General features: G+C 41.4%; 1 protein-coding gene across 2 annotated transcripts in view; it reads right to left on the reverse strand.

Annotated features, from left to right (window-relative positions):
- The window catches only part of LOC146857829 (protein phosphatase 1 regulatory subunit 12A-like), a 600,392-nt gene that overhangs the window by 418,068 nt on the left and 166,072 nt on the right, over nt 1-16,252 (reverse strand). For both annotated transcript variants that reach the window (XM_085648504.1, XM_085648505.1), the window contains exon 2: nt 3,507-3,637. In XM_085648504.1, coding sequence (XP_085504630.1) covers nt 3,507-3,637 — 131 coding nt within the window. The remainder of the gene's footprint in view (nt 1-3,506; nt 3,638-16,252) is intronic.

Here is a 16,252-nt window from a genome sequence, read left to right on the forward strand (position 1 = left end):
TGCGGCTTATCGAGACTACTGCTCCCAGAATGCATTTTTATGAAAACAACGACGCCGGACTAGATTCCTAATGCCCCAGTGACATAAAGGCAACTGTGAATCCTAACCTTTACCACACCTCAACGCCAGCTCCCATGGTCTACAGCTGGAAGTCAATACTGGAATGGAAATTAATAAGTCCGGTTCGCCGTGTGCACGGTTCACGTAAATACTTACGAACTACACTGCACAGTCCATGTTACTGCTTGTCCTTGTAGTTTAAAATGTATACGCGGACTTTATCACCGTGTACAATATTAGGATGGCCCAAGATCAACTGCAGCGTTTTCTCTTCCTCCAGGGGAGGACAAACTACAGCTAATAAATTAGACAAGGACTCGAGGTGTATTTATTGAGGAAAAACAATGTGCATTTCCGCTCAGGTGTCTGCAGGGCCCGCCTTGGGAAAAATGCAAGCAAAGCAAATTCGTATGAGACTTTGAATGAGTTTTCTATCAGTAATCTCATTTCCTACCCCGTGTGAATGCTCTTTTAAAGCTCGCTGCTGGCGGTTCTTTTGTTACTCTGCGTGCTGCAGGAATGCCCTGAAAAAGAAGCAGAGACTGCAGTCCACTTTTAATAAACCAATAAACTGAATGCGATCAAATAACTGTAAAAACGCAAGTGCAGAACTTGGGTAAATAACCTTTCTTTGGCTGGGAAGGGTTTCCATGCTGCAATGTTTGCTTCTGTAAAACCGAACATTCAGTCCACAGCTTCAGTTGCCTGGCCCGCGACGAACCTCAAAGCAGCACAAAAGACAAGTTTCTTTTGTTGAAAGCCTTGTTAGATACAACAAACCAGCGCGGTCCCGAAAGTGAAAGAGGACCACGCTGCAAGCATGGGGATCTCTTGTCTTTATGGGGTCATGTGTTTCTAAACACATGGCCCCATAAAGATAAGAAACGGCTTTGTGACAGACGCAAAGCAGGCCACCGAGTCCGGCTCGGAAGCCAAAGGGCGTCCACCAGAAACCCTAATTCCCAATGGCAGGCCACCGTTTACCATAAACGGTGACGCCGGCCAATGGGAATGAGGAGCAGGGCTTCAAACCCTTTTCTAAAACTACTCATCAACAATAAATCTCACCGAGAGCGCTACGCATGTGCGCAGCAACGCTAGGCGAGACCTAAAAAGGGACACTGAGACAATTCCGGACCCAACCACAGGATGGCGGAAGGCACAGCATGTGAATCCAAAAAAGGATTCATGCTGCAAAACCATAGTTCCCCCTGTACTTCATTTAATGTAGTCTCAATGTCCATAAAAGTAAAATACCTTGGCTGTTTTTAAAGTACAGTACTGGAGGAACAAGCCAAGACATTGTTTCATGACATCTGCCTTCTGAAATCTGGCTGTGCTATTGACAGAATATACTTTTCTTACACTCCAGGCTAGCCAAATTTGACTTCTCCAAAAACGGGCTAATATATCAGTCTACCAAGAAACAAATGATGATCCAGAGCATTTTACATTTAAGGAAAGAATGATTGTATAATTTACTCTCCTTTTAGCCTTACGAGGTAAAATATCTGAAGTTTGTCTGCCCATCCCTGAAGGGTGCTGTGTGACCTTGCGGTTAGTAAGAGTTATGCAAACTTCGTGCATTAGCCATCACAAAGGACTGAAATATATCAATCAGGTAAAAGGACTATGCTACCTGCTCATGAGGACATTAAAATGTTGTCATTCATTGATTTTTCATCCTAAAATGTGAAGAATATTAGTCTTCTTGTGTTACATTATTGTATTGTATGCTGTTGCTTGCACCTTGGTATTTGCCAGTTTCAGGCGAGAGCCACAATACGATACGCATTTACAGTACAAAATGTCTAAATGCCACTAAAGAATTGGTTAAAAAATGTGATGGTGCTTCAGCGTGAAACAGCTAGAGAACTATCGGTTAACCAGCTTAGGAGAACTAGTGATTAGTTCGGAGCTGAGCTGTATTTACAACCACGCATAGGAGCATTCAGAAGACATTTCTGCAAAGTCTCAAACGCCCCATAATCTCTTAATTCTTGCTTTTTACATTACTAGAGAAAGAGAGGGCGTGTATGTGTGGGCGTAATAGTAAGTGTGGTGACAGTCTGGCTCTGCTAGATATGCTAAATTTGGAATCTCGTTTGAAGCTGTGAAAAGCAGTGTGCACCTATAAAGAAAGCTGGAAGAAACGTTAAATAAACAAAGGAAACTCAAGAAATAAATCAAAGAAGCAAGAAGAAGAAATCATATTTTGAAAATTTCTCTTAAACACTAGAAGATTCTTCAAAATGTCCCTATTATGCAGCACTGAAGAACGTCAAAGGTTTCCCTTGACATGTCCCTCACACTATAGCTACAAGGCATTAATCGCCACTATAAAAACGATATACCCTAACTAAAAGAACTGTGATTCAGTGCCCAGAAAGCATTAATACTGAATAATACATGAAATTCATTTTAAGAAAACATTCTGGAAAATAACCAATAAAAACTAAATGCAAGCCAATTCCCATAGTAAAAAGAAAAGTAAAGGCTTGAAAAACAAACACCTGGTCACTAGATTCACAGGCTAAGTAACTAGATAAAACTACTAGGCCTACCCAGTCTCCACTCATCCGTGCATTCGTATTGATTAATAACATGTGTTAAAAGTCAGTGTTTCTTTTTATTAAATCCCTGTATACTTTTGACCACGGGATGCACTAGTGGTGAGGTGGAGTAGGAGGGCACATGGGACGCAAAAGACTCTACTGCCCTTACATATGCAAGACTGCCAAACACCTATTATTCATTTTTTACTCACTAGTCTGCCCTGTGACTGAAGCGAAGCCACCTCCACCAGCCTTGTGAAGTGAACTTTGGCAATCAACTAATACGAGTCTAGTGGCCTCTCATAGGCAAATATAGCAAGTGTGTATTATCAACCCTGGGTGGAGCCACGGCGCTTATCCGTCCTATCTGGATCATTAGTGTTCCTTTATTTGTTTTATGTTTTACTTTATTATGACACTGTATTTCCACTCTGCCCAAGTAGGACACTGACACTTGGGTTGAACAAAGTCTAGTATGCTAGTAATGACTTTACTCTAGTAGCCATTGTGAGTGTAAAATATTCGAGGTCGCAGGAGATTAACTTCATGTACTGTACAGAAGGGACAGCCGCCTATTATTGGACTGTTTCATTTCTTTAGATTGTCATTAATAGGCACGGCATCTTAAATTCAAGAATAAACCTAGCCAACTCCCATAAAATCTATAAGCAACTTTTATAACACTATCGCTGCCTTGATCAGATTGAAAGGAAAAACAACAGCAGCAACAATATGCAGCACTAACGAACAATCAGTCCACAATGCCAATGGGAGCATATACTTCTTGCAAGACAGTCATTTATAAATTATTGGCCCAAGAAATAGCCACCTTCAGTTTAACTCCCTAATCGGCCATGCACACAGGAAGGTTGGGATCTGAAACGGACTCACTCTGCAATTTCCACAAATCCACAGGATGCAGCAGCGTGTAGTGGTGTCCAGCCCTCATTGTCCGGCTGGTTCACATAGGCTCCATTTTCAACCAGGAAATGCACCATGTCCACATTCTCATCGATGCAGGCCTGTGGAAAGGAAGAGTAAGTATTATTACTGGGCGATCAAAAAAGAGACTCAGAACTGGGAGGGAGATGAAAGGGGAGCACAATGCCAGCAATCATGTATGCAACAAAGCAAGAAAAACTGCATAACTGTACTTTCCCTACAGAAGCATCCTATATTCAAATAAACTCTATGTCAAAGCAGGCCCTATGGAACTGGCCTCAATAGCGGTGACCTGGCTCCCAAATGATCACACAATTAACAAGAGAAATTATTTTCTAATCCGTTTCTAAAATTGGGCAGAAATGTCCTTTTTTCCTCTACTATGCTTGCAGGGAGCATATTTTACTAACCAAAAAATCGAGCGCGCAAGTCTTTCATCACCCTTCATGTATTCAGCTTTTGAGGTATGCCAATGCACCAAAATCAAGCTCTACTACCTCATTACATCACACTTAAACGATTTGCTCTCTGTACAAGACATTCTAAGTGTTAGAAATGGGAAATTACACTGTTTTTGCACATTTCAGTAATTTATCTGGCTATCCTCAAATATTACAAGGCTAGAATTAAAAATTCAAATTTAACTGAATTAGCCCTAAATAATCTAGGACTAGAGTAAAGAGTAATACATTCCATGGCTCTTGAATACTTATGGAAATTAAATTCCCACACCTCTACACAGCTATGGGCATGATTATTGGCTATGCATAACTACAGGCCCAGAATGTTGTTGGATAATAAGCGTCTTATATCTCTTATGTGCTCTGTATTGACATGCTTATCCTTGGCGCTCCGAAATATCTGTTTCCGAACAGTAGCCTTCACCAGGTTCACTTTAATAAAGGTGCGAGCTATGTTAAATATTTAAAGAGGTACTAAGTAAGAGTTGGATACATTTAACACACTACCTTGTGTACTTAACACAAATAAACATCACATAGTTCTCAAAGCAAGTCAACACTTAGGAGAAAAGCTTTCAGCCACTGCAAAGTTATTATCCCGAGTAGAGTCCAACAGCACAGGAGAGTCTTGATGTGAATGATCAGATATAGTCTAATTTAGTAATAATCAACTCGTTCAATTTAATTGTATAAGAATGAATGACTATCCCATCGAATGATGGGAGTAAAGGTGAAATATGGATCTGAATTTTACACACGGACAAAAGAATCTAATCTAATGAAAATGTTAAAATAAACTTCAAAACTCATTGATTATAAAAATTCGAAATAAAAAAACATCGAATCTACCAGTGCATATTCAACACCATTTCCCAAGCAAATCAGTAAAGGTTGACTTCCACAGATGTCTCGTCATTCAAATGCAATACAAAAAGTCTTCGAATTAAAATGTAATTCAAATAAAAAATATTTTCATAAACCATTTAAAATGCAACACTTTATTGAAGTCAATCTGGTCTAAGTGTTTAAATCATATCTACCACAAATTTCTACATTCAGTGCTTTTCCTTGATACACCCCAACAGGTTTTTTTTTCAGATCACTTTACAAATTAAAAGACAACTGCTGGGTAACTCCTTTCAGCAAATGAAAAACTATTGATAATTTAGTGTCCCTCGACGATTGAATAACTTGAACTCAAATCATGCTAGCCTTTGCTGTACAAGTGATCTCTCGAGCATATAAGAGATTACAGAAGATTAACTGATTAAGCAAACAAGTTATTTACCATCAGTTACACTGTTTCTGGTAAATCTAATCACAGATTCCTCACATTTAGAAAGTTACCAGGCGCCAAAGAGAATTTGGACATTTTCAAGAAATCGCTCCCATGTGACACCAGGTGGTGCCACATGCCTCCACAGCAACCTGAGAGCACCCCAAAAGTGGTGTAAAGGAGCAGCATATACGCGCCACCACTGCGGATAAACGCCAGTTTCTGCACTGTTCTAATCCTGCACCCTCAGTCAGGGGTCAGCTGCAACAAATTGCAGTCTAACTTTGAACCTTTTTAGAATATGCAGATATACACTCCAAATAAATGGAGTCAGGTGGGTGGTGGTGGTAGTAGCATAGGCACAGACAGAGTATTCATCAGAAAGAGCATTCCCGAAATTAACCTGTTCCTCTTATGGATACTCCAACTATAGATTTCTCACTATTCAGAATCTGAATACCCAGGTAGCACCTTCCAACACGTAGAGGGTCTGAGGAGTGAATTTAAGGCAGTTGTGATTGGTCAATATGTGCAATGTATCCCACGTTGCAGCCTGGGAGTTGTCTAAGGCAGTAACACCCGGTCATGGAGGCCTAAGCTCTGGTGGAACAAACCAGCAGTTCCTCACAGGGTACAACACATTTCTATTTACAGGATTATCCATCTTGACAGAGACGTTTTCTATACTGCTTTTTAGGTCTCGCCTGACCCAGCGCATGCGCAGGTCTGGCGAGACTTATTGAGAGGGTTCCAAAAAGTGCTACCAGGCCAGCCTAGAGCTACAGTGCATGTGCGTGGGCGCCGCACTTTACCGAGATTACTTTCACTTTCACGGCCACACGGCCGTTTTGATGTTTGATCGCGATCACTTTCACTTTCGCGGCCACACGGCCGCTTGGCATAGCCAATAGGTCTCGCTTTTGGGACCTTATAAGTATTTAGTTATGCAACTGTTGCATGGCTAAACACTTATAAGGTCCCATAGGCGAGACTTATTGGCTATGCCAATGCTTGTTCGTTTTTAGCACCAGTAACCCCATGAAGAGCCATGTTTCAGGTGTTCAATGTAAAAAAGCTATTTTGGGGTGAAGCCGATGAAGTCTCTACTCCACTTTAGAGGGATGCGGCAGAGAGAAAAAAGCTGGTAGACTGTCAACTGCCCTACATGAAAGAGCAATACCATTTAGGTAGAAAGGTGGCCCAGGTCTTCAGCACCAATTTGTACAGAAAGAAGATGGTGGGCAGAAGATGAACTGACCGCCCCTGCCAGCTCACTGGTTCAAGGTGCATAGAATAATGCAATGAGAATGTGGAACACCATCTTAACAGTCAAGAGCTGCAATGAACAAATGTGCATAGGCTCAGATGGCATGCACAAGAGAAACACCAGAACCAAAATAAGGTCTCGCTCTGGTATTCCGAAAGGTTTTGTGGGAAAAGTGTTAGGTCTTTCAGGAAGAGTATCAAAATGGGTGATTTGAATAGGGAAGGCTGAACCATCAAACATTACAAAAAAAAAAAGTCAAAAGAACCAACATGTAACATTTAACTGTGCCTATTGCAAAGTCTTGCTGGGACAAAGATAAAACAAATAACTCCTCAGTAAGCTTTGCCTGCAGAGGATTCAAATTATGGTCCATACATCATGTCACAAAAGTTTCAGAGCACCCAAGATAGACTGACGTGGTTTAAGACTCTCTGGCTATGAGGATTACCTCCACTACGTCTGATTGAAAATCACAACTGCTCAGATGCCACCGTATAATCTCCATGTCTGGAGGTTTAAGTTTTGGAGATTTGGGTGCAGATCCTCCCTTGTTGCTGAGATAAGCAACTCCTGGCTCAACCCAGAGCAATCAAAATGACTTGGCTTGATCTGTTCTGAACTTCTCAAGAACTTGAGGCAGGAAAGGAAGTGCTGGGTACGCTTGCAGGAGACCTGTGTTTGACCACAGACGGAACATGTTTCCCAAGGAAACTTTGTGGAATCTGTATAGCACAGTAAATGTGAAAAAGTGAATTTTCAGCAGTGGCACAGAGACCTAGCAAGGACACACCCTCTGGTTATGCTCTGAGCCACCTCAAAATGAAGATGCCATTCGTGATCCACCAGCCAAAATCTGTGCATCTCTTCTGCTTTAGCATTGAGGGACACTGCAAAGTCATTGGCCACAAGAAAGATTCCCTGCTGGCTCAGCCACATACAAAAGCAAAGAGGCTCTTGGCACATAATCCTACCCCACCCCACCTTGCTTGTTCCAATACCACATGGCTGTTGTGTTGTCTGCGAGAACCTGCACCAGCCGCCATTCGATGGTCAGTAAGAAGGCTATGAAGGCCAATCTAATGGTTTGATGCTACAAAAGATTCATGCGGAGCCGACACTCCACTGGGGGCTAGGGCTCCGATTTCCACGCCCCCCTGGTTACCTCCCCAAGCCAGGATGATGCATCAGTCACTACTGTGAGTTCTGGGTGGGGTAGAGAGTGCAGCCTGCTACAAGTCCAGTTGGCGCCCACAAATAAAAAAAATTCATATTTAAACACCAACGATTACCACGTATGTTTTATGATGAGCTACATTCGTAACAGCATTTTCTTTCAAGGTGTTACATTAGGTCAACAAAGTGGTAAGATTGACAACTTAGGATAAGGACCTCAAATAATGCTGTCGTATATGCTTCTAGTTGTCATCCAAAGTCACAGATTAGAGCAATACCACTGGGAGGAATGGTGACAGCTACACTAAACTGTGGCCAAGAACATGAGTTCAAGGCAACTGTGGAGAAGATACATTAAATTGTTTTGAGGAGAAGATATATGAAACAAATCGTGCAGACCTAGCTGTAAAGAAGATCAATAAAACGGATATAAAAGCTACTTTGAACCCAATCAAGCAAAAGTAGGAGGAAATTCATAAAATAAGATTAATAACCGTGTATTCTAGGAAGACACCGCGGTTGAGTAGACTGGCATATTAACCCAAAACTCAGGTACTTCTTAAAACATCAAGAGCAAGCCCAGTATAACATTCAGTAGAGGGGTTATGTTGAGGAACATGTGGATTCCAAATTATTGAATTAAAGACAAGAAAACTTGGCTCAATAGCAACAAAATGGGTTTCCAGAAATATGGTGAATGTAGATTTGCAAATGAGGTAAATGATGTAGTAGTGACATTTAACTACACCATCAAACAAGACTTTCAAAGGTAATAGCTCAAGCTCTACTAAATATGTGGTTTATATACTCATCTCTGCCATGCAATTTGTGGCTCGAGGACATCGCTCTGGTTATTTTAGGGTGCCCTAGCGGCTTGGTGCCGGGACCCAATGGTATCCCTCTCGATCTTTATAAATCCAATGTTGATTTTTGGGCTCTCCTCATTACCAACGTGCAGAATGCTGTCTGCAGTGCAAAATTTCCACCTTTCTGGCACTCTGCCATTATTGTTCCAACAAAGGGCGATAGGCAGAATCCTTCTTGCTATAGGTTATATCACTCCTTGATTCAATTGGGAAAGTCCTGGGATGGGTGGTGCTTGCTAGAATTCAAACATGGCGCTGTCAGGCTAGCATTTTGTCTGAAGTACAATAGTGCTTCAGACCTGGCTTAGGGACTAATAAACAGTGTCCAAACCTTCACGTGGTAATCAGCAAGTATACGGTTGGCGAAAAGTACCTCTATTTTTGTTCTTTGTGGGCTTGAGCTCGGCTGTTGACGTGTGAACAGAGCTAAGCTCTGGCACCTTCTTTGTGAAATGGGTAGGAACCTCCACCCCCCCCCTCATGTCGTTCACCTTGACATTTCTGTGTCCGTAAGAAATGGGAAGGGTGGAGAGTGCACTCGGTCTTTTAGCTTGAATCACGGTTTAAGACAGAGGTGTGTAAGGGCCCCTACCTTGTTCCAATTGTATATCAACAGACTTGGGCATTCTTGTCTGCACATGGCCAGAATTTGCCCAAGGTAATCGTGATTCCGTTACCCACCTTGTTATATGCAGACAATGCAGGGTTTATTCCTCAAACTCCAAACGGCCTTAAATTACTTTACAAATTTACAGACTTTATAGATCAGCTTGAACTTCATATTAATCCACTAAAAACTTACTGTGTAGCTTGTGGCCCATTTTCTCACAAATCTAGGGTCTTTAGCTTCAAAAGGGTGAGTGAGGAAAGGGCCAACCGGGTCTCATATCTGGGCATCACATTTGCTGCTAAGGGGACTAGGGTCCCTTGCGTCTCCATTAGGAACACCAAACGTGCTCAGTCTATTAGTCTCTTGTAAATTTTGCCAAAAATATAGGCAATAAGCCAGCTACACCAATCCTGGTAGTATATAAGCAAGGGTGCCTGCCTCCCCATCGCTTCATTTAATAAACTTTATCCGGGGAGAGGATGATTGTTTATGTAGGACATTTTGTTGGGCGTTCCTTTTAATTGTCCCACTTATTTCATGCATGAGGAATTGGGGCTGGATTATTTGCCAGGTTCAATGGCACTATCTCCTATGCTTCTCTGGCTGTCAATTTAGGCGAATCCTCATGCTTCCTTTAATAGAAAGATTTTATCAGATTCCTTGGCTTGTGGCCAAGGCCATTTTATTCAGTGACTTCTGTAAATTAAGTCTATCGCCAACCAAGTAGGCAGACCTGATATGTATACTGACCTCGTAGTCTGAAACAGTCTGATATTCAATGGCTTCATCACATCGAGATGCTGTGAAACTACTTAAGCCTTCTAATAGGGACTATGTTTTGGTGAAAACTACAGGGGCTATGACCTTCCTTGCATTGGGTTTCAAACCCCTGGGACAGAAACCTTTTGACGAGATTCTGCTGTAGCACAGTTCGTTGACTTCTACATTTCCCCTTGGGCCAATATGATACTGCATCTATTTTATCTTGCCCTTGTGAGGAGTCTTCTGTTCAGTCGCTTTTATATTTGTTTTTTTCTTTTTAAGTTTAATGCTTCTTTTAAATGTCTTTTTTTGATACCGCTTCTTTAATCTTACAATTTTACCACTGTAAACATGCACTTTTTGTTTTTACGATGCTCAAGCCACCCCTAAGTTTCCTCCTCTGTGGAGAGCTTTTTGAAACATGCAGTGGCTCATCATAATGCTTTTATGCTCCGAATGTACCTTGATATGCTTGAAACAATGTACTGTTTCCTTTGCTTTTTTAAATGTTGCTCTTTTATGATTATCGAAGTTATAATTTAATACGTATATATCATTATTCACTTACTCATCTGTGAATGTAAGAAAATCTATGTGGGCAGAACAATGAGACCAGTATGTGAGAAAATAGCTAACAGATAAGAGCTTTTAACAATGATGGGAGATCACCTCTAGCGGTCACATAAATGCAACAGTAGAGCTCTGAGATTAAATGGCTGGGGAATTTATTTCTGGAGACAAAATAGGTGAGGACAGGGAAGTGAAATTAATTTTAAAAAAAGAGTGGAAGCAAGTTGGATAATGAAATTAAAAGCAGTTGAAAGGGGACTGCATGTTAATCATGAACTTCGTTATTTTTTGGGGAGTATGTTTCCTGCCAATATGCATGTAACTTTTGCACTTCCATTATATTGCACCATGTAGAAATTTTAATTTTCTTCAGGACAGATGATTTGGAATGGGACTATTCAAGACAACAAGAACAATATATGGAGTCATGAAGTTCGGACTACAATATGGAAACCTTAAAGAAAATATGTTCAACATAAGGACTCATTAGGATAACACTTACTACCTAAATTGGTATCGCTCTTTCATGTAGGGCAGCTGATATTTTAGTTTACGTTCCAAAGTTCATGATTCTATGTGTAAAGTGCACTGACTTTAAAGAATATACTTTTATTTGGCACAGTGTCTATAAAATGCGTGTTACATGGCGACAGAACAATTAGCAAGTGACAAATGATTAGAGGAAAAATATTGCCCATGGAATTTCATGTGACAATGAAATAAGAGAAGTATAGCATAATAAGACAACATATTCTAGTGGTCTCTAATGAAGGATACAGCCTGATCAGACAAATGGAGAGCATAGGCTGGGCTAAAATAACCCCACATTAGGGACACATATATTGACACTATGGGTCCTCTGTAGTATGACACTAGCTAGATAGAAGAATCTTACGTGTGGGTGTTTTCTTGGGATTAACGGATAACTAGACGCACCTTCCATTTTTCACCCATGACTAAATTCTTTGGTGTGCAATTGTATGTGGAATATGCACATATTATTTTGTTATGGCTCTTACCTAAGAGAGGAATGACGGCAATTAAATTGGCAGTTTAGGGAAAGCACACTTTAATAGAATGTGTGTAAAGATACATAAAGATGGTGGACACTTGTCATGTTAGGGACTTAGATATATGAAACATTGAGAAGAGACTGACTAGCACAGGTAAAATGCCATGTGGGACTTTGTTACGACTCTCACTAAGTAGAATGGCAATAGTAGAGTAGGCGTGTCTCGAGTAAAAAAGGCACGTGGGTCCCTTGTTATCAAATAGAAACCACTCTGTAATGGCCACAGTCCAAGAAGACTAACTGGATGGGTTTTAAAATGCTTACAGATGCTAGCTGTATTTCCAATCAGGTTAGAGACTCAGAGTTCATCATTTCGGACACACGAAACTAAGAACTGAGATAGAATAAAAGGTCATAGGTGAGATGGACACATTATTACCGGAATCAGATTACTGGGTTACTTTGTAGAATCGGAACATTGCAGTGTCAACTTCATTTTATAGGCATAATATTGATTTACTAGAGTTTAAAATGGAATATTCCAAGCCATGTCCAGGTTAGCTATCTCTACAATTGGGAGCATGCACTGTCAGAACTATGTGACACATGTAATTAATGTGTCAACTTGCAATAGATCATCATAGATTTTAGGGATTTGATTTACAATACTGAGGGATTTTTAATAATTGTTCTAGTGATGGGTACTTTTCAGATGGTGGCTGCTTGTGCAGCAGTATGGATGGCTGAGTCCATATGATTAGGATTACCGTCAGTACGAAACTAAAGGAACATTCAAGATTACATCCAAGACCAGGCTGGGATACTGGTCTTGTTTGGAAATATATTGCCAAGTGACTATGTAGTGATTGTTTTGTGAGATATACTATATGAACATATTTCGTAACTATAATATATCAGTGATATGCTGGATTGTTTTCATTTGTGTGTACTATACTTCGTGGAACATACGGCAATTGATTAATTAATAAAAATTGCTTTTGTCAGAATTAACAATAAAATGTCATGCATACCGTGATGTGGTGGTTGAGCACAATTTACTTGTGCAATTTTGAGAATATGTGCTTGCATCCCAATTTTGATAATGGGGTGTGCAAACTGAAATGGGATTTTACACTGTCAGAATGTCCTGTTGAACAGACAGCGCCTATGGCTTATAAGCCTACATTTGTAACATTATGAATTTGAATCCAATATGACAAAGCGTCTCAAAGATATACATTCACAGCTGGATCTATGTATAAGCTGTCCGCTTTGAGTTTGAAAGAAGTGGAACTAATTATGAGATACTTTATGATGGTATACAGACAAAGAATGGGAACAAGTCTGTCCAGTAAGATGCTTCACCAGTCACACAATAATGGCCACAATATCAACTGAAATGCCCCCCGCCCCCCAGCCCACCCCTTACATTTAGCAAAATCTGTTCATTTGTGGAAGTGGTAGATCACTACGGTAACAATAAGTCTAGAGAATCATTCTTTGCGTCTTTTAAGTGCATGTCACCTGTCTGAGAATACGACATTATAATCTCTAGCTTGGGATCACTATCTGAGCTGACAGCAAATGATGCTGTAAGTTATTTTAAATATGGGGTATGGAGATCGGTACTCACTTGTTCAAAAGACACGGGTTGTGGTAGTATTAGCACAAAGTACAATAATGATACCCATGTTACAGTGAGATTAAATAGGTTGTACCGAATCACTGTCAGAACCAGTGCCAATAATAGCATATTTTCCAATGGAACTCAACTGAGATTTTAGTTTCCATATGGTAGTACAAGTAGCAATATATTTATGGTTGTTATTTTTAATTGCTTCTAGTCCTGATTAAGTTCTATGCAAGGATATTTTGGGCATGAAACACATACTGGCAAGAAGTGCTTTATATTTGTATGAACAATGAAATATACATTTGAAATTGGACGAAACACATGAAGAAAGAAATTCACTGTGAAGCTTGGTCACACAAAGGGACATTCAGTGTGGTATGTGGGGTGGACTTGACTAGATTATTCAAGCATTTGGATATTGAGCACCCCAATATTCATCCCCACTATAGCATCCCTAGATATTGTGCAATTCAGTTTTATATCTGAAAGAGTTTGAACAGTGGCCCTGTTAGAAGTGCAATTAATTGGCTGGTGGGCTGTGCCTGTTCTTTGCTGTCCACGTGCCACCACTGAAGGTCCTGGGCCATCACCTCTGTGATGCAAATAGCTTAGGACATACTTCCCCCAGTGCCGAGCACACTAAAACTGAAGGTTTCATTGTAGGGCACCATGTCACCTGGCCACAAAACCATCATCACCACGACACAGGTTTAAATGAGACACCAGAATCATATCCTAAATGTCAGAGATTTGCTGTGGCGGTGGAAAGGCCTTGCACACCACTCTGTCCAGAATAGCCCCTGTAATGGAATCCTTTACGCCGTCCAAGACAGCCTATATAATGGGAATTCTCTGCCTAGGGATCAAGCAAGACTTTGGATCATTGACGGATTACCCCAGAGATGCCAAATGGATGAGGATGACAGTCATCCAGAGGTGATCAGCGACTGACTATGGTGAGCCACCTTGGGAAGCCAAACACTAAGGTAAGGATAAATATGCAATCCCCAAACTCCAAAGATGGACTTTAACAACCACCATCACTTTCATGAACACCGAAGGCACCCAGGTGACACTGTATTATAGAATGGCCAGTTTAAAGTGTTTTTACCACATCTCGATTTGCAGGTAGTGTCTGTGGGATTGCAAGACCAGTACATAAAAGGATTATGTTACTTACCCTATAAGCATCTGTTCTTGGCATGTGGAGATGTAGATTCACATGCTTTGCATACTCCTGACGTCCAGTGTTGGGTCTGGATGTTTGCAAGTTGTTTTCCTTTTAAGTAGTCTTTTCAAGTCACGGGGTAAGGTGACTCCTCCTTTTGGTGATACTGCACATGGACATTGACTCCATTGTTAGATTGTTTTCCCGTAAGACGGTGAGAATTGAGTGGACCTTCATAAAGTTTGTAACCTCTGCCTCTCCCCGGAGCATAAATTATAAGACTGCGATGCTTGTCAGTTGTTCCGATCCAAAACGACTCTGCGTGACCGTCGGGCTCGACGAAGAGAAATGCAGAGGCAGAGTATCAAGGACACTGATATCTTTGGACTGTTGGGTCCATAGCGGAAAGAACCATAGGGACCATTTTGAATTTGGGTTTCCATAAGAAGGCATTGAAAGATCGAAGGCCTAAGATGGCGCTGAGACCTCTGTCCTTCATTGGCACAAAGAAGAAGCAAGAATAGCACCACACAACTTTCTCTGCTTACGGCACCCCATGAATGGCACCTTTTGCCAGATGATAGTTGACTTCCTGCATCAAAACTGTGGCATGGTGTGGCAAGACTTGTGTTGGTGAAGAGGCGATAAAAGGAGGTAACAAAATAAATGGTAGGGCTCTGAACAATTTGTAAAAAAAACATTGAGCCGATTTGATGGATTTCCAGTTAGGGAGCAAAACTTGAAACCTACCCCCTATTGTCTGGCCGCAGCTCTAGAAGGTCAGATCAGAGAGGCTTGGCAGCTACTGCAGTGGGGAGGAGAATGAAGAAGACTGCTGTTCCTGTTGTGCATGGCCTCAACCGCTACTGCAGCCTTTGGAACCACAACAAATCTTGGTTGGCTGCTGCAAAGCCTAGGACGTTTGCTGCTGCCTGTATGCCAGAACTTATGAGCAGTCCCTGGGTTTCTTGCATTGCAGGTGAAATTGACAGGACGACGAAGCAAACCTATAAAATTGCTTTCCTTCAATCTCTCCAATGCAAATTCGGCCTTCTCCTCAAAAAGCCTCAAGCTACTGAAGGGCACATACAAAAGGGATGCTACCTGAGCAGTGCACTGGGGCCCATGGTGTGACCTACAGGTTTCAAGGTCAGCACACAGTACTTACTTCACTGTGTCCTGTCCATCCTAAATGGTTTCAGCGAAATTCTCTGTGAGGTCCGCTGGAATGGCCAGTAAGATTTGGCTTACCATCTCCCAAAACAAATGAATGTACCTGCCCAGCAGGCAGAATGATTTAGCGGGCATAACGCTAGGCTGGCTGCAGAAAGCATCCCAAGAGTTAAAATGATTTTCCTAGATCCCCTCTGGTGGGTGGGAACGTAGGAAAGGACTTAGGAGCCACCTTACTCACGAACATCTGTACCACTAGACTGTTCTGCGTGCGGAACATTTGGACACCAGGTACCTCTCTGTTTTGTCAGGCAACAGGTTAACTGACTCAAGAGGCTGAGCATAACTTTGTCTAAGTGGCCATAAAAGTGAGCATGATGCCTCTTTAAAGGGTAATCAATGGAGGTCAGCCCTGGTTGGAGAATTTCTGACAGTAAATGTGATTTAGGTTCCCAAAGCAGGCAAATCCCTGGATAAATGGGATTCATAAAGACCAATATCTCTTCTCAACGCGGACATAAAAACGTTGACCTAGGCTCTGGCGAACAGACTACAGGGAGAGATTTCAGACCTGGCGTATCCAGACCAGAATGGATTAATACCCTACAGGTCGACTAAACTGAATCTCTGACGCCTATACAATAATGTGCCAACAGAAGGTAAACTAGGGATCTCACTGGCAATTGAAGTCCTTGGATGCGAATAAGGCATTGTGGAAAAAATG

Source organism: Triturus cristatus, chromosome 3_2 (genome assembly GCF_964204655.1).
Source record: "Triturus cristatus chromosome 3_2, aTriCri1.1, whole genome shotgun sequence".
In the NCBI taxonomy this organism is placed as follows: Eukaryota; Metazoa; Chordata; class Amphibia; order Caudata; family Salamandridae; genus Triturus; species Triturus cristatus.